The following is a 23,174-nucleotide window of genomic DNA, read 5'->3' as shown; positions in this document are numbered from 1 at the left end:
GTCAATTTGAGTGTTCAGTTGACTGAGTTTCATGTTTTATGAATAAAAGTTTTATATAATAATAATAATAATAATAATAATAATAATAATAATAATAATAATAATACCACCACCTAGGATGCTGCCAGCAACCCGTGTCAACCATCAGCGCCAGTCAGTTTGAGTGTTCATTTGACTGAGTTTCATGTTTTATGAATAAAAGTTTTATATAATAATAATAATAATAATAATAATAATAATAATAATAATAATAATAATAATAATAATAACAACACCTAGGATGCTGGCAGCAACCCGTGTCAACCATCAGCGCCAGTCAATTTGAGTGTTCAGTTGACTGAGTTTCATGTTTTATGAATAAACGTTTTATATAATAATAATAATAATAATAATAATAATAATAATAATAATAATAATAATAATAATAATAATAATAATACCACCACCTAGGATGCTGGCAGCAACCCGTGTCAACCATTAGTGCCAGTCAGTTTGAGTGTTCAGTTGACTGAGCTTCATGTTTTATGAATAAGTTTTATATAACAATAATAATAATAATAATAATAATAATAATAATAATAATAATAATACCACCACCTAGGATGCTGCCAGCAACCCGTGTCAACCATTAGTGCCAGTCAGTTTGAGTGTTCAGTTGACTGAGTTTCATGTTTTATGAATAAGTTTTATATAATAATAATAATAATAATAATAATAATAATAATAATAATAATAATACCACCACCTAGGATGCTGCCAGCAACCCGTGTCAACCATTAATGCCAGTCAGTTTGAGTGTTCAGTTGACTGAGTTTCATGTTTTATGAATAAGTTTTATATAATAATAATAATAATAATAATAATAATAATAATAATAATAATACCACCACCTAGGATGCTGCCAGCAACCCGTCTCAACCATTAATGCCAGTCAGTTTGAGTGTTCAGTTGACTGAGTTTCATGTTTTATGAATAAGTTTTATATAATAATAATAATAATAATAATAATAATAATAATAATAATAATAATAATAATAACAACAACAACAACAACACCTAGGATGCTGGCAGCAACTCGTGTCAACCATCAGCGCCAGTCAGTTTGAGTGTTCAGTTGACTGAGTTTCATGTTTTATGAATAAGTTTTATATAATAATAATAATAATAATAATAATAATAATAATAATAATAATAATAATAATAATAATAATAATAATACCACCACCACCTAGGATGCTGGCAGCAACTCGTGTCAACCATCAGCGCCAGTCAGTTTGAGTGTTCAGTTGACTGAGCTTCATGTTTTATGAATAAAAGTTATAATACCATTAATATTATTTGTGTGGCTCCAGAATTTCCAGACTCACCTGTCGGGGGTGCAGCACCAGCAGCAGCTTCAGGAAATCCAGCAGAGGAGCAACGTGTGCCTCGTCTCTCTGCTGCCGATGGGAAAGGAGGCGACGGTGCCAGCCGAGAGGGACGGGTAGGCATGCGGTCTGAAGCCTCGCAAGTTGGGGACCTCAACACACACACACACCCCACAACACACACACACACACACACACACCCCCCAATACACAGGCTTACACAGCAGTTAAGGCGCTCTCCCCTGCTCTGCAGCAACAACCAGAAGCGCAAAATCCTCCCGGTTGCAAAAGAGCGGAAGTCGAACAGGTTTTCCTTCTGGGGGGGGGGGAGTTATTTCCTCTCTCTTCGGGCCCACGGAGCAGCTGATGATCCCAGGGACCTGGGAGGTCGGGTGGGGGGGGGTTCTTTGGGAGTGGGGTGCTGAGAGGAGGTGGAGAAATCCTTCTGGGTTTTCTGCTTGCAGGGAGAGCCAGCAGCAGCGCTGGTGTAATACCTGCCAGGTGAATTTCAAAGGTGACCTCATCAAGCATCGGAGGACTCAGGAGCACAAGGTGAATGGCAGGTGGGCTCAGCCGGGTCTTGGAAAACGGCAGGAAATTGTTCAGCTGGCCTAAATCTTCCTTCTTTCCTTCCTTCCTTCCTTTCCTTCTTCCTCCCTCCTTTCCTTATATTCCCAATCCTCCCTCCCTCATCTTTCCTTCCTTCCTTCCTTCCTTCCCTTCTTCCTCCCTCCCTCCCTCATCTTTCCTTCCTTCCTTCCTTCCTTCCTTCCTTCCTTCCTTCCTTCCTTCCTTCCTTCCTTCCCTTCTTCCTCCCTCCCTCCCTCATCTTTCCTTCCTTCCTTCCTTCCTTCCTTCCTTCCCTTCTTCCTCCCTCCTTTCCTTAAATTCCCAATCCTCCCTCCCTCCCTTCCTTATCTTTCCTTCCTTCCTTCCTTCCTTCCTTCCTTCCTTCCTTCCTTCCTTCCTTCTTCTATTTCTTTCTATTCCCTTCCTTGCTTCCTTCCCTTCTTCCTCCCTCCTTTCCTTATATTCCCAATCCTCCCTCCCTCCCTTCCTTCCTTCCTTCCTTCCTTCCTTCCTCCTTCCTTCCTTCCTTCTTCTTTCTACTTCTTTCTATTCCCTTCCTTGCTTCCTTCCCTTCTTCCTTCCTCCTTTCCTTATATTCCCAATCCTCCCTCCCTCCCTCCCTTATCTTTCCTTCCTTCCTTCCTTCCTTCCTTCCTTCCTTCCTTCCTTCCTTCCTTCCCTTCTTCCTCCCTCCTTTCCTTATATTCCCAATCCTCCCTCCCTCCCTTCCTTATCTTTCCTTCCTTCCTTCCTTCTTTCCTTCCTTCCCTTCTTCCTCCCTCCTTTCCTTATATTCCCAATCCTCCCTCCCTCCCTTATCCTTCCTTCCTTCCTTCCTTCCCTTCTTCCTCCCTCCCTCCCTCCCTCCCTCATCCTTCCTTCCTTCCTTCCTTCCTTCCTTCCTTCCCTTCTTCCTCCCTCCTTTCCTTATATTCCCAATCCTCCCTCCCTCCCTTATCCTTCCTTCCTTCCTTCCTTCCCTTCTTCCTCCCTCCCTCCCTCATCTTTCCTTCCTTCCTTCCTTCCTTCCTTCCCTTCTTCCTCCCTCCTTTCCTTATATTCCCAATCCTCCCTCCCTCCCTTCCTTATCTTTCCTTCCTTCCTTCCTTCCTTCCTTCCTTCTTCTTTCTATTTCTTTCTATTCCCTTCCTTGCTTCCTTCCCTTCTTCCTTCCTCCTTTCCTTATATTCCCAATCCTCCCTCCCTCCCTCCCTTATCCTTCCTTCCTTCCTTCCTTCCTTCCTTCCTTCCTTCCTTTCTTCCTTCCTTCCTTCCTTCCTTCCCTTCTTCCTCCCTCCTTTCCTTAAATTCCCAATCCTCCCTCCCTCCCTTCCTTATCTTTCCTTCCTTCCTTCCTTCCTTCCTTCCTTCCTTCCTTCCTTCTTCTATTTCTTTCTATTCCCTTCCTTGCTTCCTTCCCTTCTTCCTCCCTCCTTTCCTTATATTCCCAATCCTCCCTCCCTCCCTTCCTTATCGATCGTTCCTTCCTTCCTTCCTTCCTTCCTGCCTTCCTTCCTTCCTTCCTTCCTTCCTTCCTTCCTTCCTTCCTTCCTTCTTCTTTCTATTTCTTTCTATTGCCTTCCTTGCTTCCTTCCCTTCTTTTCCTCCTTCCTTTCCTTATATTCTCAATCCTCCCTGCCTCCGTTCCTCCCTTTCTCCGTCTCTTCTGCTATATTCCCAATCCTTCCTTTCCTTTCCTTTTTCCTTTCCTTTCCTCCCTTCTCTCATCTCCCTCCCTCCCTCCCGTTCTCCTTCCAGCTGGCCAAACGTTTCTTGCGTCCCTTTTGCACCGTCTGCAGCCGTTACTTCAAAACTCCTCGCAAGTTTGTGGAGCACATGAAATCCTTGGAGCATAAGCAGAAGGCTAAAGAGGTCAGAGGAGGAGGAGGAAGAAGAAGAAGAAAAAGGGGAGGGGGAGAGGGCTGGGGAGGGGGGCGTTCCTGGCTCTTGTTGAACTTTCTTTCTTGCCCGTCTCTCTTGTCTCTCTACCCGTCCCTTCCTCCTGGCTCCGCTTTTTCTCCTGACCCTGGGCCAGGTGAGTCTGGCCGAGAAAGAGCCGGACGGTCCAGAGGACTCCGAGGAGCTGATCACGGTGGACGCCGTGGGCTGCTTTGAAGAGCAGGACGAGGACGAGGAAGAGGAAGAGGAGGAAGCTGGGGAGGCAGGCCAGCTGGACCCAGCAGAGACCGTCGGTCAGCAGGTAGGGACTTTTCCAGCAAGTCTCTTAATCTCTCCAGGAGGAAATTTATTAATCAGCTTTGTCGAGAGAGGCCAGGGGGGGTCCTCAAACTTGGCCACTTTGAAGACTTGTGGACTTCAACTCCCAGAATTCCTCAGCCAGCATGGCTCAGCTTGGAAACCTCCCTTTCCCCTCAGCGTGGCTGGCTGAGGGATTCTGGGAGTTGAAGTCCACAAGTCTTCAAAGTGGCCAAGTTTGAGGACCCCTGAGATAGGCCATAATAATAGAATTTTGCAAGCCTGGTTGTGTCTTTCCTGCCTTCCCTCTGAGACACCCCCCCCCTTGAATCTAAGGGGGGAGGGTCTTCATCATGCCTCCCCCCCCGCACCACCACCCTCTTTCCCGCGACTTAAGGGATGTTTCTGCCCTTTATGCGTTGCAATGGCTTCTCAGGGTTTGCCTTCCAAGCTAACCCCGGGCGATACCCAGCGTGTTTGCCGACATTTCTTAAGACTTCTAGCAAGGAATCACACAGTCACACCCACACACCCACAGTCGTCTTTGTGAGCCTTCCCTGCAGCATAGATTCCCCGGAAGAAGGCGGCACCGCTAAGCCCAGAGCTGTAGGAACACATTCTTCTTAACGCTCTTTTTTGCAAAAAAAAACAACCCAAACAAATTTCTTTTATTTGGTGAACTTGGGGGGGTCAAAGGAGGGAGTTTGCATCCTCACCTTCCCCTACGCCTTCTCCTAGGTTGGGCCGAGAGAAACGTCTGTGGAAGATCCAGGAGGAAATGCGGAGTATTGTCCGGACACGGTTTACGGTAAGAGAAGCGAGTTCCTTCTCTCCTTGACGAGTTTCCACCCGTTGCTTCTACTCCTGTCTTCAGGAAGTGCTTTGGAGAATAGCTTGACTCCCTCTTCTTTGGGCCCCCCCCCTCAGATATTGGAACGCCGCTGTCATGTCCTCCCTCGTCCTCCTCTTCATTAAACTAGACGCACCCGATTCCAGCAACCGTTATTGTGCCCTTGTTGAGGACTAGCTGTAATAAGGTTCTTGATTCCTCTCTCGCGGAATCCTCTCTCGCGGAATTCCTCCGGCGGGCTTTATGCTTTCTTGATCCATGCCCTTTCCCCTCCTCCCACCCTCCCTCTTCCGCCAGGCTTGGATTTCCTGGTGCCCGTGGCAGGCTTCCTCTGTCGGCTGTGCCACAAATTCTACTCCAGCGACTCGGCCACGCGGCTCACCCACTGCAAATCCCGCATGCATTTTGAGAACTTGCAGGTCAGTCCTTCTTTCCTTATTTCCCTCGGGCGTTCTTCCGTCACCCGCTCTTAATTCGCTCGCCCACCTCCTCCTGGGATGAGTTGTGGGGGGGGGGATTCCAGCGGCTCTCCATCCCCCCCCCTTCTGGGCCAGCTGACCTTCTCCTCTCTTGGCCTGGAAATCGGGACCCTGCTTTTGCGCACAACGGGGGGGCTAGAGTTAAAGTCTTTGACGTGTGGCCGCCGTCGCCGAGCCGGCAATTTCAGCCCCCAGCGCTGACGATCCTAAGGAGATCCATTGGTGACCGATTTTACAGCCTGGGTTGTGGCCGTGGTTAAGGGGGATCTGTTCTGGAAGTCCATGCTGGTTTCCAGAAGGAAAAATAAATAAATAAATCGCCGTCCATTGTGGTCACCTGCAAACGGACGACAGGAGAAACATTTAAAATGGAAGTAAATAAATAAGCGTGGAAATTTAATGAATTAAAATAAACGCGTGCACAAAATGTAGTTATGTGGCTGCGTAGGTCCTGAGGTCAGAACTTTGAATTTGGATCGGAAGTTCCTTTTTTGGGGTGGGGTGTGTGTGTGTGTGTGTGTCTGTTGTAACATCAAATGGCCGGTTGTTGAGTCAAGGACATCCTGAATTTAGGAGCCTTGGTGGAGCAGTGGGCTAATGCCTCCTTAAGTAACACCAGCTGCCTGCAATTAGTGCAGGTTCGAGTCCCACCAGGCTCAAGGTTGACTCAGCCTTCCATCCTTCCGAGGTGGGTAAAATGAGGACCCAGATTGTTGGGGGCAATAAGCTGACTTTGTAATAATGCCGCTTGGGGTGTGCGTGAAAGCCCTAATAAGCAGGCATATACATAGAATGAAGGCTATTGCTAAGCACATTGATTTGTGCTTCTTAGATTGTAAGCCGCCCTGAGTCTTCGGAGAAGGGCGGGATATAAATGGGATTAAAATAAAAATAAAAATTTGGGTTATGCTTCACTTTCCCTCAAAAAAGCCATTTCTCAGATGCCTATAGCATCTTCATTATTCAGCCACGGGACTTCCTAACCCTTAGATATGTTGTCACCATGAGGACTAGTGTGCTGCGTAAAGCTGCAGTGGCCCAGATTGGGTTCCCAATCCTGTTTGGACCAGTTTTTGTTTTTTTTTTAAAAGAAAAAAATGCAACTCTGATTTCTTTTTCCGCCCGCAGAGGTACAGGGCTTCCCAGCTCCCGGCTGCATCCGGACATAAAGACCCCCCCTCGCAGCCGCCGGACCACCAAGTTTCTTCTGCCGCTAAAACTCACCATCCAGAAGAAGCCGTGACCAGACGCCAGAGACTCCCCTCCTCTCCCGAGCCCCCGGAGGTCATCCAGACGTGCTCAGGTGACTATGAAACGGATGATATTTGCGGAGTTCTCGTCATTGACGAGAAATGCGAGCCATCCTCGCCGGGGAGCGACAGCTCCATGGGGCAAGACGGCGGGGTGTCAAGCGAGGGGGCCAGACTGCACCCCGCGGGAGAGCAGCCAAGTCTGGAAATTCAGGGAAAAATGGCTGTCGATTCTGCATCAACGGATCCAGGGGAGGCTGAACGGAGCCAAGGTCCAACCAGCCAGGATGCGACCGCTTCCACGCCGGCCGAAGGGGAGACGGTCTCCGGCCTCCGGCGTTCAAACCGGCGCAGGGCGAGATGAGACCGGTGGCTAATATTTCTCCTCCGTAGTTTTTTTCCTGAGAGTTACTTCCCTCCCTCCCTTGGCCTTCCACTTTTAGCGAAAGAGAGAAACGTTCTAGTTTTTTCCTAGTTGGTTGTTTTAAAAAAAAAAATTAAAAAAGGAAAAAAAAAACCGACAGCTTTTCGGTCTTCAATGCAGGGAGGGCTTAACCGTCATTTTTCTCTCGAAAAAGAAAAACAAAAAGCACTTTTTGCGCAACGTTCCGTGGTTTAATCGGCGACTCAAGTTCGGGCCACGATCTTAACTACGTTAATTGCAAGAAAACGGTTTCCAGGGTTTGTGCAACAGGCTCAGCCCGGAGCGTTCAAACCACGGTTAAAGAAACTCGGCCTGTATTGCAAACGTTCCGGGGCAAAACGTAGCCTGTTTGGGCCCTGAACGTTGGTCTTTTCATCAGAGCCATCCTGGTTTATGCTAAGCTGGACATTCACTCACAGTAATGCTAGAATTCTATCCAGTTGTCCAAATAAGAGAGGTTTTGTGGCTGGCAATTACAGGAGCCCGAATTTTCTGTTGCTAAGAGAGACAGGTGTTAAAGAGACTTTTTGAGCCATTTTTACAACCTGTCTTGCCAAAGTTGTTAAGTTAGCAATTTTATTTTATTTTATTTTAATTCCATTTATATCCCGCCCTTCTCCGAAGACTCAGGGCGGCTTACAAGCTTAGCAGTAGCCTTCATTCTATGTATATGCCTGCTTATTAGGGCTTTCACACACACACACCCCAAGCGGCATTATTACAAAGTCAGCTTATTGCCCCCAACAATCTGGGTCCTCATTTTACCTACCTCGGAAGGATGGAAGGCTGAGTCAACCTTGAGCCTGGTGGGACTCGAACCTGCGCTAATTGCAGGCAGCTGGTGTGACTTAAGGAGGCATTAGCCCACTGCTCCACCAAGGCTCAATGAACCTGGCTTTCCCCGTTGATTTTGTCTAAAGTTTGCAAAAGGGGATACACACAATCCCAGGACACTGCGACCGTCATAAATGCGAGTCAGTTGCCCAGCCTCTGAATTTTCATCATGTGACCCCAGGACGCTGTGACCGTCATAAATACGAGTCAGTTGCCCAGCCTCTGAATTTTCATCATGTGACCCCAGGACGCTGTGACCGTCATAAATACGAGTCAGTTGCCCAGCCTCTGAATTTTCATCATGTGACCCCAGGACGCTGTGACCGTCATAAATACGAGTCAGTTGCCCAGCCTCTGAATTTTCATCACGTGACCCCAGGACGCTGTGACTGTCATAAATATGAGCCAGTTACCCAGCGTCTGAATTTTCATCACATGACCCCGGGACACTGCGACCGTCATAAATACGAGTCAGTTGCCCAGCCTCTGAATTTTCATCACGTGACCCTAGGATGCTGTGACTGTCATAAATACTAGTCAGTTGCCAAGCGTCTGAACTTTGATCATGTGACCCCAGGACGCTGCAACCGTCATAAATACAAGTCAGTCAACAAGCGTCTGAATTTTGATCAGGTAACCCCGGGACACTGCGACTGTCATCAATACGAGTCAGTTGCCCAGCCTCTGAATTTTGATCACGTGACCAGAGGGATGCTGCAACGGTCGTAAGGGTGACAAGTCAATGGTCACTACATGAAATGTTGTATGTCAAGGACTCACTACCTCTCCCGATGACAAGTCTCACAACGACAATTTATTAAAAGTTCCTTTTTTAGAAACACCAGTAAGATTTAGTGTGTGGATCTCTGCAATTCAACCAGGAGACGCCGATTCATCTTTTTTTTTTTTTAAAGCCGGATTTAAGAGAATCCGCCAGCCACGTCACTCATCAGCCAGAGCGGCAGCCTTTTAAAGCCCCAAGTTTGATGTCGGACTCTTAAGAATCCCGGGCTCCCCTTCTTGGCTGAGCTGCTGCTGGAACTCCAGACGGGTTTGCCGGTTCGATTCCAACAGCTCCTTCAGCTGAGTGTTGAGGTGGTCGTTTTTCTCCTCCAAGTGATCCAGGCAGGAGTTGATCTGGTCCAGCATGAGGTTGATGGCTGCGTATTCTGCCCGGGGAGGGAAGAAAAAAAAAAATAAAAAAAGTCCTTTCAAAGAGATCTGTGCATTAACAACTTCTTTTAGTTGATCCAGGAGAATATTTTTTTTTATTATTTTATTTATTTTATTTTATTTAATTTTATTTTATTATTTTATTTTATTTTATTATTTTATTTTTATTTATTTTATTTTATTTTATTTTATTTTATTTTAATTTAATTTAATTTAATTATTTTATTTTATTTATTTATTTATTTAGATTTATATACCGCCTTTTTCCCCCCCGAGGGACTCAGGGCGGTTTACAGGGCAAATTAAAACAATACAATATATACAGGTTAAAATAAAATTAAATATGTGGTAGCTCAGGGTTGACATGAGGGGTCTTTGGTGCTCTCCGAGCTGGATAGTTTCCTTGCAGACGTTTCATGACCCAACTAGGTAACATCATCAGTGCTAGAAGGGAGGAAGGGTTTGTGGGGAGGAGGAGGAGGGCTGTGTGGCCCTTGGTGCTCTCTGAGCTGGCTTGGTTTCTTGCAGACCTTTCATGACCCAAAGTAGGTAACATCCTCAGTGCTAGTTAATTATTAATTCTTTTAAGGAATTAATGTAATTATTAAATTCATTGGTCACCCTTCTTGTTACAAAGGACTCCGGATGGCTTACAGCATAATAAAACATTTTTTTAAAAAAAACCAAAACTCATTAAAATCATTGGATATAAAATGACCAGCGGAGTAATTGCAATAAATAAATAAGCACATTTCATTCTAGCCTTGTTTCCAGAGGAGTTTCTCAAAAAGAGGCTGGACGATCATTTGGTGCGAATTCTTCCCGTTTGAACGGGGGGGGGGGGGTTGGACTAGATGACTTCCGAGGTCCCTTTCAACCAGTGTTTCTATTTTAAAATTCAAGACTCTCTTAGCTGCAGTCTTTGAGAGGATCTGCCCCCCCCCCCGCCCTCCCCAGTTTAGATTGGCTAAACACACACACACACACACACACACTCACAGCTGGAAAAGGCAGAGAGCCCACCTATTATGAATTCGTGTATTAATCCCATTTATACACCTATCTGGCACAAAACGACAAAGGATCACGGTGCGCAGAGATGCTTTCTGGGGCCGGTCGCTTGGATCTGCTGGCTTAATAATAATAATAATAATAATAATAATAATAATAATAATAATAATCAGGGCTTTTTTTCTCATAGAACGCTCAGAACGGAGTTCCGGCACCTTTTTTGGATGGAACCTTGTAGGGTAGGCAAGGCGGGTTTTATGACATGTGTGAGTTCCGGCACCTTTTTCTTTTACAAAAAAAGCACTGAATAATAATCATCATCATCATCATCATCATCATCATCATGGCTTTTTTTCTCATAGAACGCTCAGAACGGAGTTCCGGCACCTTTTTTGGATGGAACCTTGTAGGGTAGGCAAGGCGGGTTGTATGACATGTGTGAGTTCCGGCACCTTTTTCTTTTACAAAAAAAAGCACTGAATAATAATAATAATAATAATAATAATAATAATGATGATGATGATGTTGGAAGGGACCTTGGAGGTCATCTAGTCTACTTGCAGGGATCACCAGCAAGATCCTTTGCAAGCTTCGGGCACGTTGCAAAGCAGTCCCCCCCCCCATAACCCTAACCCCGGCTTGATCCTCAGCGACCCTGGGGGAAGAAAGCAAAGGAAGATCTCCCCCCACCACCACCACAAAGAGAGGGATCCGCTGGAGGGAGGGAGGGGGGGAATCTGCCCTTGCAAAGGGATCTCAAGGTTACCTGCCTCCCTGAAGCCTTCCTCTTCCTCCTCCTCTTCTACCTCGCCGCCCCGCCCCAGATTGAGCTGCGGTTCCCCGTTCGGACCCGACATCCCGGCTGGAGTAGAAGCCAGTTTAAGCCACGCCCCCTCCCTCCCACTTTCCCCCGGATGGAACGCGGAGACAATGTTGCAAAGGGTCAGGCCACGCCCCCCGCTCCCCGGATGGAACGCGGAGAGAGAGGCTACGGCGGGCTAGCCACGCCCCCTGCCGGGAGCCTGCCCGGCTAAGCCCCGCCCCCTCCGGTCTTTACCAAAGATGCTAGAGATGTTGTTATTCAACTCTTATTATTATTTATTTCATATTAATCCACTGTTAAAGACATTAACTTCGCGTTAAAGACAGGAACGCCTTCATTGCATCAACAGTCATTGGTGGTGCAGAAGAAATCAAAATCCAGAATTGATTGGGGGAGGCAAGGGTGGGGGTTAACTTAGGGAGGAAGCAGCCAGGAAATAAAATATTTATTCGCTCCCCCCCCACTTTTTTAAATTTTTAAATTAAGGAAGGTTCATCAATAAAATATTTATTCACTCCCCCCCCTTTTTTAAATTTTTAAATTAAGGAAGGTTCATCAATAAAATATTTATTCACTCCCCCCCTTTTTAAAAAAATTTTAAATTAAGGAAGGTTCATCAATAAAATATTTATTCACTCCCCCCCTTTTTTAAATTTTTAAATTAAGGAAGGTTCATCAATAAAATATTTATTCACTCCCCCCCTTTTTTAAATTTTTAAATTAAGGAAGGTTCATCAATAAAATATTTATTCACTCCCCCCCTTTTTAAAAAAATTTTAAATTAAGGAAGGTTCATCAATAAAATATTTATTCACTCCCCCCCTTTTTTAAATTTTTAAATTAAGGAAGGTTCATCAATAAAATATTTATTCACTCCCCCCCTTTTTTAAAAAAATTTAAATTAAGGAAGGTTCATCAATAAAATATTTATTCACTCCCCCCCTTTTTAAAAATTTTTAAATTAAGGAAGGTTCATCAATAAAATATTTATTCACTCCCCCCCTTTTTAAAAAAAATTTAAATTAAGGAAGGTTCATCAATAAAATATTTATTCACTCCCCCCCCTTTTTAAATTTTTAAATTAAGGAAGGTTCATCAATAAAATATTTATTCACTCCCCCCCTTTTTAAAAAATTTTAAATTAAGGAAGGTTCATCAATAAAATATTTATTCACTCCCCCCTTTTTAAATTTTTAAATTAAGGAAGGTTCATCAGTAAAATATTTATTCACTCCCCCCCCTTTTTAAATTTTTAAATTAAGGAAGGTTCATCAATAAAATATTTATTCACTCCCCCCCCTTTTTAAATTTTTAAATTAAGGAAGGTTCATCAATAAAATATTTATTCACTCCCCCCCCTTTTTAAATTTTTAAATTAAGGAAGGTTCATCAATAAAATATTCACTCCCCCCCTTTTTTAAATTAAGGAAGGTTCATCAATAAAATATTTATTCACTCCCCCCCTTTTTTAAAAACTTTTAAATTAATGAAGGTTTATCAATAAAATATTTATTCACTCCCCCCCCCTTTTTTAAATTTTTCAATTAATGAAGGTTCATCAATGACCCTTTTTAGAGGGGCGGTGAAATTGACTAGCAATTCGCCTCCTCCGAAGGTCAAAGCCTGCGCCTTTAAGAAGCCCCGCCCCTTCGTTTGCTTAAAGTTTATGGTTCTAGGCAGAGCCGCCGGTCTGAAAGGACGCGGGCGGGCGAGGCGATTGACATCCAGGGTTGCAGCTGGTAGAATAAAACCCCAAAAAATAAAAATAATAAAAAAGGAAAAATCTTTTTTTTCCCTTAGAGAAAGGGGACAAAAATCAAGGGTGTGTGTGTGTGTGTGTGTCTTCTCCTTCGAGCCTCTTTGCAAAACCCGCTGGCTGGGCAAACCTCGCCCCCCCCACCCGCCCCATGCCAACCGCGATCTCCGAGCGGCCGCGTTCCCACGTTCGCAAGGCTTAGCACACCCGTGCAAAAAAAAGCGTCGATCTAGCCGCAGGGGGTCTTCAAACTTGGCCCTTTGATGACTTGTGGACTTCAACTCCCAGAATTCCTCAGCCAGTATGCCTGGCTGAGGAATTCTGGGAGTTGAAGTCCACAAGTCATCAAAGGGCCAGGTTTGAAGATCCCCCCTGAGGCTTTAAGAGGAGTGGACTTCAACTCCCAGAATTCCTCAGCCAGCGTGCCTGGCTGAGGAATTCTGGGAGTTGAAGTCCACAAGTCATTAAAAGGGCCGAGTTTGAAGACCCCTGTCTTAAATGTAACAAACAAAATGGAGGCTGGCTGAGGAATTCTGGGAGTTGAAGTCCACAAGTCATCAAAGGGCCAGGTTTGAAGACCCCCCCTGAGGCTTTAAGAGGAGTGGACTTCAACTCCCAGAATTCCTCAGCCAGCGTGCCTGGCTGAGGAATTCTGGGAGTTGAAGTCCACAAGTCATTAAAAGGGCCGAGTTTGAAGACCCCTGTCTTAAATGTAACAAACAAAATGGAGGCTGGCTGAGGAATTCTGGGAGTTGAAGTCCACAAGTCATCAAAGGGCCAAGTTGGAAGACCCCTAATCTAGCGAAAGGAGGGCCGGGGGGGGGGGAAGGGGCGGCTATGGCCCCCCCCCAAAAAAAACAAAAAAACCAAAGACTGGAGAAACCGTCCTCCGACGCGACGCGAGAGCCCTTAACGTGAGAACGCCAACGCGTGTCAGGCTGCCATTTCCCAGGCCGGGCGCTTTGTTTGCAGGGGAAGTGATGGCATGGCTTGCAAAAACTTCCCCCAGGAGCCCGCCCGCCTCCCTCTTGGGGCAAGAGGCGAAGATGGCGTTGGCGCGGCTTGCATGCAGCGGCTGGCCCGGCCTGGGACGGAGCGCCTGGCGGCTGCCCCGGCCCGGCTTCTCCTCCTCTTCCTCCTCCGGGAACCCCGGGCGAGACAAGAGCTGGCCTCCTCCGAGGGTCTTGCTCGGGGCCGCCTTCGCCTTGGGAGCCGCGCTGGGCACCGGCCGGACGCTGCGCCGCCGCTTCGGAGCCTTGGAACAGCTGGCCGAGCAGCCGCGGGACCTGGTAAAGCGAGGAAGAGGAGGGGCAGCCAGATGTGCAAACCTCTGCTCCGCACCGGGGGTGGGTGGGTGGGATCGTTGCAATTCTGCAGTTGCAACAACCGTTAAAGGGGGGGATTGCAACTCCCATGGGGCGCAGCCGGGTGGGGAGCCTGCTGGGTACTGAACTGAACTGGACTGAAGGGGTTTTAGCTTTTAATATTGTTTTAATTGTTGGGCTTATGTAATTTAAAATATTTTAATTTACACTATTTTGATATTATATTTTATTCTGCCCTGTAAACCGCCCTGAGTCCTTCGGGAATAGGGCAGGATACAAATTTAATTAAATCAATAAATTTAATTAAATAAATACTTGAGGAAAGGGGGGGGAGAGCGCAGCCTTGCAACCTCGTGTCTCTTCCAACGCCCGCCCCGCCCTGCCCTGCCCTGCCCCGGGCGCTTTGCTCCTCAAAATATCCCAAACATTCCTTTAAAAAAAATAAAATTAAAATATTTGTTTTTTGTTTTTATAAAATAGCTGTGTGCCTTGCCAACATGGCCCCTTTTTAAGCTGCATGGACTTCAAGTCCCAGAATTCCCTTGCATGCTGGCGGAGGAATTTTGGGAGTTGGCCCACAGGGCTAAAAGCTGGTAGGGGGTGAGAAACCCTGATGGAATGGAATAGAAGAGTCATTTTATTGTCACTTTAACTGTACATTAATACGTTTAAATGAGGTTTTGCTGCGTAGGGTTCTCAGAGGGGCGACCGCCTCCAGTATACATTGCATAAACGTGACCAAAATAATAATAAAATGATAATGATGATAATAATGCATATACACACATCTATGAACAGAGAAATAACACAGTCTAGTTTGGATGCCAACCTGATCAGAACCAGCAGATTTGCGCTCACATTTTGATGCATGCCGATTGGTGTACATTCAAAGTGACCAAGTTGTTGTTGTTGTTGTTATTTTCTTGCCTTTTGCAAAAGCAGAGAATTCCTCAAAGAGTTTTGGGCAGGTTTTGTAGGTTTGAATAGGGAAGAAACTACGTGGGTTGTTTTTTTGTTTTGTTTTTTCATTTTGGGGAGGATTGCCAGCAAATAGCCCAAAGCTCTCACTTTCTCTCTCTCTCTCTCTCTCTCTCTCTCTCTCTCTCTCTCTCTCTCTCTCTCTCTCTCTCTCTCTCTCTCTCTGTCTCTGTGTGTGTGTGTGTCTGTGTATGTGTGTGTGTTGAATTCCCTTCTAGATCCTGCCGGACAGCCGTCTCCATCTGACGCTGTACCAGTATAAAACCTGTCCGTTCTGCAGTAAAGTCCGAGCTTTCCTGGATTATCACCAGCTGCCCTATGACATTGTGGAGGTGAACCCGGTCATGCGGAAAGAAATCAAATTTTCCTCCTACAGAAAAGTGCCCATTCTGCTCATCGATACAGGTACCACTCTGGTGAGTTTCTCAGCTGGTCGTTCCACGTTTAGGGACTGCTTTGTAAATACTGTGTTTATTGTAAATACTGTGTTTATTTACTTCCCCCTTGTTCGTGAATTAAATTTGGCTCTCCTCGACCGAATAAATACGATCGATTACCGATTTCAGTTTTTATCCCATGTGATAGAGGCAAATGCATTGTGGGGTGGGTTTTTTTTTTGGCACAAAGGGCTGCCTGGTCGTTAACCAGATTATTTTAACAGAAGAACAGAGTTGGAAGGTTGTTGTGAGGTCTTCTAGTCCAACCCCCTGCTCAAGGCAGGAGACCTTACATCATCTCGGTTGAATAATTGTCCCGTCTCTTCTTAAAAGCCTCCGATGATGGAGCACCCACAAATTCTGGAGGAAAGGCATTCTCCAGGTAGTCCTCAATTTACCACCACAACATTTTTGTCGTTAAGTGAAACATTTGAGTTTTGCCCCATTTTGCGACCGTCATAAACACGAACCACTTGCCAAGTGTCCGAATTTTGATCACGTGAACACGGGGGGGGGAGGCTGCTGCAACGGTCGTAAGTGTGAAAAACAGTCGTAAGTCACTTTTCTTCAGTGCCGTTGCAACTTTGAACGGTCACTAAACTGGCTGTTGTAATTCAAGGACTACTTATATCGATTAATTGTTCTGTTAAGGAAATTTCTCCCAAGTCCGGATTATGTGGGTGATTTCATATTTGCAGCTTTTTTTTTATCCCAGAGGTGCCTTTTCTCCAAGAGGCAACCGGACTGTCTTGTTTTTCTCTGAAAACCTTTTGCTTCTCCTCCAAGAAGCTTCTTCAGCTCTGACTGGACGGTGGGGAAATGAAAGGATTTAGATGCCTTGCAAACAGGAATATAAACATAAGGTAAAGGTAAAGGTAAAGGTAAAGGTTCCCCCGCACATGCGTGCTAGTCGTTTCCGACTCTAGGGGCCGGTGCTCATCTCCGTTTCAAAGCCGAAGAGCCAGCGCTTGTCCGAGGACGTCTCCGTGGTCATGTGGCCGGCATGACTAGACGCCAAAGGCGCACGGAACGCTGTTACCTTCCCACCGGAGTGGTCCCTATTTTTCTACTTGCATGTTTTACGTGCTTTCGAACTGCTAGGTTGGCAGAAGCTGGGACGTGTAACAGGCGCTCACTCTGTTATGCGGCGCTCGGGATTCGACCCGCCAAACTGCCGACCTTCTGATCGACAAGCTCGGCGTCCTAACCCACTGAGCCACCGCGTCCCTGACAATATAAACATATAGGAATATAAATCCTTCCATTCTTCACCATCCAGTCAGAACTGAAGAAGCTTCTTGGACGAGAAGCAAAAGGTCTTCAAAGAAAAAAAAAAGAGAGTTGAGTTGCCTCCGGATGACTGAGAATCGCCAAAGAAATTCAGCTCTTTTTAAGTTTCCCCCCCCCACATTTCATCAAGCTACCTTTAAATAAATAAAGCCACGATGGCATTAAAGCATTAAAGCTGAGATAAGCACTGGGAAAGAGGTTTTATATTCTGGTTTATCGATGCTTACCGTTACTCTCTTTTTTCCAGCAACTGAACGACTCTTCCGTGATCATCAGCGCCATTAAAAGCCACCTTATATCCAGGTAAAAGACAGTTTTTCTGCCTTTTCTTTTTTTCTTTTTTTTTAGGGAGAGTGGGGGGGGAAAATTCTTCCATCCTTCCCCTCTTATTCTCCTTCCACCAAACGTGGTTAGGTTTATATTTTTCAGGTTGAGAGGTGTTTTTTTTAAAAATTCCATTTATATCCCGCCCTTCTCCGAAGACTCAGGGCGGCTTACAAGCTTAGCAGTAGCCTTCATTCTATGTATATGCCTGCTTATTAGGGCTTTCACACACACCCCAAGCGGCATTATTACAAAGTCAGCTTATTGCCCCCAACAATCTGGGTCCTCATTTTACCTACCTCGGAAGGATGGAAGGCTGAGTCAACCTTGAGCCTGGTGGGACTCGAACCTGCACTAATTGCAGGCAGCTGGTGTTACTTTAAGGAGGCATTAGCCCACTGCTCTACCTCGGACCTGTATCCTGGCCTCGCAGTTGCTTTTCCAGAAAAAAAGAGAAGTTTGTGGGAAGTGGGGTGGGGGTGGGGGAAAGGTGAAATAGGCAACTGGTTACTCTTCCCAGCTGGTTGCGGATATGGGTGGGAGGGACTTCCTGTGTGATGTTTGCAGAACAAACGTGCTTCAACAGAAAGATTGTGAATTGGTTGGCTATTTCTTGGTGGGTTTCAGCGCAGTTTTTAATCGTATTTTAATGTCGGTTCGTTTTAATCTCTTGACTATTTTTGGCTGGTTTCTATCATTTGTCAACTGCCCAGAGTTATCTTGTAGGGGAGATGGGCACGTAGAAGTTTAATAAAACAAATCGACAAAAGAAACAAACGAACAAACCTGAGTCTCTTTGCCATCTTGGCTGGTTTCTGTTGGTTTATTTTACTTACTGTTAGGTCCTCGACTTACAAGAGGTCACTTAGTGACCGTTCAAAGGTTACAAAGGCCATGAAAAAAGTAACTTACGACCCTTTTTCACAATTAATGACCAATCCAGCATCCCCGCGGTCATAGCGATCAAAATTCAGACCCTTGGAAACTTGACGTGTACCTAGGACGGTTGCAGCGTCCTGGGATCACATGATCCCTTTTTGCAAAGTTCACAACAGGGAAGCCCGGCTCGTTTCACAACCGCGTTGCTGACTCGACAAAAGTGACGATTTTGCTTAACAACGGCGGCAAGAAAAGTCATCGAATGGGGCAAAACTCAATTCACAAACGTCTCGTTTAGAAAAGGCAAATTTGGGGCTCCATTGTGGACTGCCAGTAATTATGAAGTTCATTTGCCGTCCATCTCGTATCTGAGCACTGGAGGTCCTAACTGTGATTAGGAAGGGGGGAAAAACAACAACAACCTGAGCCTGCGTTGACGGCGACGTAATTCTCTTTTTTTCTAGGAAGAGCTTGGAAGAAATTGCATCGTACTACCCTTCCATTAAAGCCGTCAACAGCGAAGGGAAGGAGGTGGCCGAGTTTGGGAACAAATACTGGTTGATGCTGAACAACAAGGAGGCCCTCTGCGTTTATCCAGTCGAGGAAGCCAGGAAGTGGGTCTTGCTTGGAGGACTTGAGGGGGAGGCGAGGTCTGGGGAGAACTTGCTGCGAAACCTGAAGTGGTGGGGAGAGGAAGGAGCAAAATCTGGAAGAACCAGTGCTAACCCTAAACCACCCTGGGAATAGAATAGAATAAAAATAAGAATGGAGTGGAATGGAATATGGAATGGAGAGTAGAATAGGAATGGAATAGAAATAGAAATAGAATGAAATATAGAATGGAGAGTAGAGTGGAGTGGAGTGGAGTGGAATGGAATGGATATAGAGTAGAGTAGAATAGAGTAGAAAATAAGAATAGAACAGAAAATAGAATAGAGTAGAGTAGAATACTAATTAGAGTAGCGTAGAGTAGAGTAGAGTAGAGTAGAATAGAATAGAATAGAATAGAATATATGGAATGGGATAGGATAAAAAATAGAGTAAAGTGGAATGGAATAGAAATAGAATAGGAATAGAATTTTAGAATTAGAATAGAATAGAAAAATGGAATAGAGTGGAATGGAGTATGGAATGGAGAGTAGAATAGGAATGGAATGGAATAGGAATAGAAATAGAATGGAATATGGAATGGAGAATAGAATAGAATAGAATTAAGGAATAGAATAGAATAGAATAGAATAGAATTAAGGAAATAGAATAGAATGGAATGGAATAGAATAGAATTAAAGAATAGAATAGAATAGAATTAAGGAAAGAAGAGAAGATGGAAGGGACCTTGGAGGTCTTCTAGTCCAGCCCCCCACTCAAGCAGAAGCTATACCATTTCAGATAAATGTCTAGTCTCTTAAAAATTTCCACTGATGGAGCATTCACGACTTCTGGAGGCAGGTTGTTCCACTGGGTAATTGTTTTCACTGTCAGAAGATTTCTCCTTATTTCCAGGTTGCTTCTCTCCTTGATCAGTTTCCAACCGTTGTTTCTTGTCCTGATGCATCTTTCTCCCTGCATTCCCTTAACAACCATCTCTTGGAAAGGGCTGGGGGGGTGTCTCTCTCTCTCCTCCTTCCTGCTTGCCACCCACCCAGGGGGACTATCTCTCTTCCTGTTGTTTTTTTCCCCCAGGGAGGAAATGAAATGGCGGAAGTGGGTGGACGATCGTCTGGTCCACTTGATCTCTCCCAATGTTTACCGCACGCCAGGAGAAGCCTTGGCCTCCTTCGACTACATCGTACGGGAGGGGAAGTTTGGCCTAGTGGAAGGGTTTTTTGCCAAATACGTGGGGGCGGCCGCCATGTTTTTCGTAAGCAAGAGGTTGAAGAAAAGGTGGGTGCTTTTCCTGATGCTTCTGCATGCCCAGGTCAGACTTGGAGGGTGGGGGTACACTCTTCTGTACACAGCAGATCGGTAGTGTCCGACTTGACCACTTTTAAGACCTGTGGACTTCAACTCCCAGAATTCATAGCTGGTGAATTCTGGGAGTTAGACTAGAATAGAGCTGGAAGGGACCTTGGAGGTCTTCTAGTCCAGCCCCTTGCTCAAGCAGGAGAACCTACACCAACTCAAACAAGTGACTGTCCAGTCTCTTCTTAAAAACCTCCAGTGATGGAGCGCCCATGATTTCTGGTGGCAAGCTGTTCCACTGGTTGATTGTCCACACTGTTAGGAAGTTTCTCCTTAATTCCAGGTTGCTTCTCTCCTTGCTTAAGTTTCCATCCGTTGCTTCTTGTCCTGCTCTCTGGTGCTTTGGAAAATAAGTTGACCCCCCCCTCCTCTTTGCGGCAGCCCCTCAAATACTGGAATACTGCTATCATGTCTCCTCTATTTCTTCTTTTCTCTAGACTGGCCATTCCCAAATCCTGCAACCCTTCTTAATATGATTTTGTCTCCAGGCTTTTAATCCTCTTAGTTGCTTTTCTCTCAACTTTTTCCAAACATCTTTTTTGTGATATGGTGATCAAAAAGAGCCTTGGTGGAGCAGTGGGCTAATGCCTCCTTAAGTAACTCCAGCTGCCTGCAATTAGTGCAGGTTCGAGTCCCACCAGGCTCAAGGTTGACTCAGCCTTCCGTCCTTCCGAGGTAGGTAAAATGAGGACCCAGATTGTTGGGGGCAATTAAGCTGACTTTGTAATAATGCCGCTTGGGGGGTGTGTGAAAGCCCTAACAAGCAGGCATATACATAGAATGAAGGCTACTGCTAAGCTTGTAAGCCCCCCTGAGTCTTCGGAGAAGGGCGGGATATAAATGGAATTTTAAAAAAAAATTGCCTGCAGTATTCCAGGTGTGGCCTTAGTAGGGTTTTATAAAGCGGTACTAATACTTGGCGTGATTTTGATTCTAAGTCCGTTTGTACAACTTTACAACAGTTGAAGTCCACAAGTCTTAAAAGCTGGTGAGATAGATAGATAGATAGATAGATAGATAGATAGATAGATAGATAGATAGATAGATAGATAGATAGGATTCTTCACACAGATACAGCAGTACCTTGGTGCTCAATTGCTTTGATACTCTTCGGATTTGGTACTTAAAAAGCATTTTGATATGAAAATTTTGTCCCGGTACTCAACGTTTGTTTGGTATTCGACGTGCAAGCTAGAATGTGTCGCTGTTGGCTGCCTTGTGACACACTACCTTATTCCTTATGGGGAAAAAAAGTGTGGTTCTCATTGTTTTGGCTACTCCTCGCACATCCCAGAACCAATTAACTGTATTTGCGTTCGATCCAGGCACCATATGCGGGACGATGTCCGGCAAGACTTGTACGAAGCGGTTGAAAATTGGCTGAAGGCTGTTGGCAAAAACAGGAAGTTCATGGGAGGAGAACAGCCGAACCTTGCAGATTTGGTAAGTGATGAGGCCGTGTCTTCTAGTCCAAGCAGGAGACCCTAGAGACCATTTCAATCAATCAATCAATATCAATTAATCACAATAAGAGTGGGAAGGAACCCTGGAGGTCTTCTAGTCCAACCTCCTGGTCAAGCAGGAGACCATATGTACCATTTCAGACCGGTGGCTGTCCAGTCTCTTCTTAAAAACCTCCAGTGATAGAGCACCCACCACTTCTGGTGGCAAGCTGTTCCGCTGGTTAATTGTTCTCACTGTTTGGGAGTTTCTCCTTAGTTCCAGGCTGCTTCTCTCCTTGATTAGTTTCCATCCGTTGCTTCTTATCCTGCCTTCTTTGGAGAATAAGTGGATCCCCCTCTTCTTTATGGCAGCCCCTCAAATACTGGAACCCCTCTATCATGTCCCCCCTAGTCCTTCTTTTTCTATTAAAAAGAAGGGCTCCATGCCTTCGCTGCTGACTTTTGCTTTTTTTTTCTTTTCTTCTCTCCACCCAGGCGGTCTATGGGGTCTTACGGGTGATGGAAGGCTTGGAGGCTTTTGACGACGTGATGGTGCACACCAAGGTTCAGCCTTGGTACCACCGCATGGAGGATGCCATTGGGCATGGGAAGATGGCCAGCTGTGCCCAGTGCTGAGTCTTGGAGACCGAGATTTTTTCGCCTCGCCTAGGAAAAGCCGATTCGATTTAAAGCCGTGTAGTTCTGTGCGACGGACCGGATGGGCGCCAAAGGGGCACCAGAATAGAACTAAATCACAGCCACAAGAGAATCTCAAGCAGCCAGAATGGAGATAATGGCTTTATTTTGATTTTAGGGAAGCGGGTGAAGGCTGCAAAGAGCCAAGAGGAGGCTGTGTTGTTTGGAGGCTGGGTTTGGAGTTAAAAAGCAGCTTGTTGGCATCTTCTTGGTCACTTTCCAAAACACGAAATTCAGCCTGGATGGACGGAAACAAATGCTTGGACGCTACTTATGAAGCTTCTTCGGCTCCAGGCAGAAAACATTCTGAATTGTCCTGACGCTGCCTCGTTGCGAGCCAGCTGAATTTACTTTCGCCCGGGGTTTAATTTTAGGATTTCGGTACCGGCTTAGGGACGGAAATGCTTGTTTCTCGTATCTGGTTTTAACGGTTATATATTCTGGGATGCCTGTTAAATCAGGATTGGCTTGCATTGGGGGCAGGTTTTCTCTTCAAATTGCAATTCCTTTTTTTTTGTTTCAGAAGCTTCTGAGTTGCTTAGAGGTGGCAATTGTAGGCACATAGGATGCATTACCATGATACTACTGTACAGTTTTGAAGAGTGCAATAGTGTTATTTGGGGAAACATCTCTGTTCAAATTCAGATAGGAAATTGGGAGCAGACGGTTAGGGAAAAGGATATAAGATCCTGCCGTTAGAATTTTACGACAAAACTCAGATTGAGCTAAGCTTAAAAAGTGGGTCCTTGGAACCAACGCCAGAATAGCTCAAGTGATTCCTGTGCACTATTTTAGCCTATAAATTTATGTACTGTGGCTGCGATATGACAGGGAGCTTGTTCACGAAGGAAATAACCAGCCATATTGATACCGCTCTAGGTTTCAGAGTTTTAGAAGAGGGGTGTAGAGATATTTAAGGATTGCCAACTAAAATGATTCTCATGAAATTAAATGCTATTTTGGTCAGACAGATTTGCATTCACCTTTAACAGTCCGCAAGGTGTTTCTTTTGGTGGTTTTAAAGAAATGATTCTTGGCTTACCATCCCTGCCTCAAACATAACATTTGAGAAGTCAGTTGAGGTAAAAACAAGTGGTTGCTTTGTGCA

At 45.4% G+C, this 23,174-nt stretch overlaps 3 protein-coding genes across 3 annotated transcripts in view; 2 read left to right on the top strand and 1 right to left on the bottom strand.

Moving 5' to 3' along the window:
- CIZ1 (CDKN1A interacting zinc finger protein 1) overlaps positions 1–7,642 on the top strand; it is a gene marked incomplete at its 5' end in the record, with an annotated part of 11,077 nt that extends 3,435 nt beyond the window's left edge. The window contains 7 exons of the mRNA XM_081339480.1: positions 1,353–1,483; positions 1,832–1,919; positions 3,696–3,809; positions 3,973–4,137; positions 4,872–4,941; positions 5,281–5,402; positions 6,591–7,642. Coding sequence (XP_081195606.1) covers positions 1,353–1,483; positions 1,832–1,919; positions 3,696–3,809; positions 3,973–4,137; positions 4,872–4,941; positions 5,281–5,402; positions 6,591–7,076 — 1,176 coding nt within the window. The 3' untranslated portion in view covers positions 7,077–7,642. The remainder of the gene's footprint in view (positions 1–1,352; positions 1,484–1,831; positions 1,920–3,695; positions 3,810–3,972; positions 4,138–4,871; positions 4,942–5,280; positions 5,403–6,590) is intronic.
- Positions 7,643–8,764: 1,122 nt separating this feature from the next.
- BBLN (bublin coiled coil protein) lies at positions 8,765–11,019 on the bottom strand. The gene is made up of 2 exons (XM_081339644.1): positions 10,921–11,019; positions 8,765–9,139 (listed from the first exon to the last, which is right to left on the bottom strand). The coding sequence occupies exons 1-2, from the start codon at positions 11,009–11,011 to the stop codon at positions 8,940–8,942; spliced, it is 291 nt and encodes a 96-aa protein (XP_081195770.1). The 5' UTR covers positions 11,012–11,019; the 3' UTR covers positions 8,765–8,939.
- Positions 11,020–13,752: 2,733 nt separating this feature from the next.
- Positions 13,753–23,174, top strand: part of PTGES2 (prostaglandin E synthase 2) — a 9,608-nt gene continuing 186 nt past the window's right edge. Inside the window, exons 1-7 of the mRNA XM_081339632.1 lie at positions 13,753–14,022; positions 15,255–15,452; positions 17,011–17,066; positions 18,431–18,580; positions 19,650–19,850; positions 21,254–21,371; positions 21,866–23,174. The exon at positions 21,866–23,174 is cut by the window's right edge and continues 186 nt beyond it. Of these exons, the coding sequence (XP_081195758.1) occupies positions 13,780–14,022; positions 15,255–15,452; positions 17,011–17,066; positions 18,431–18,580; positions 19,650–19,850; positions 21,254–21,371; positions 21,866–22,006 (1,107 nt within the window). The 5' untranslated portion in view covers positions 13,753–13,779 and the 3' untranslated portion in view covers positions 22,007–23,174. The remainder of the gene's footprint in view (positions 14,023–15,254; positions 15,453–17,010; positions 17,067–18,430; positions 18,581–19,649; positions 19,851–21,253; positions 21,372–21,865) is intronic.

This window comes from Vipera berus (assembly GCF_964194415.1).
Source record: "Vipera berus genome assembly, chromosome: 15".
Classification (NCBI taxonomy): domain Eukaryota; kingdom Metazoa; phylum Chordata; class Lepidosauria; order Squamata; family Viperidae; genus Vipera; species Vipera berus.
The sequence above is the reverse complement of the archived record's forward strand: the minus strand, read 5'-3'. Positions and strand labels throughout refer to the sequence as shown.

What these genes read in the sequence shown, in the direction of transcription:
- BBLN (XM_081339644.1), bottom strand. Translation starts at nt 11,011, where the DNA reads ATGTCGGGTCCGAACGGGGAACCGCAGCTCAATCTGGGGCGGGGCGGC. An exon ending in GGAAGGCTTCAGGGAGGCAG is followed by an intron (nt 9,140 to 10,920) that starts GTAACCTTGAGA and finishes CTCCCCGGGCAG; the next exon opens with AATACGCAGCCATCAACCTC.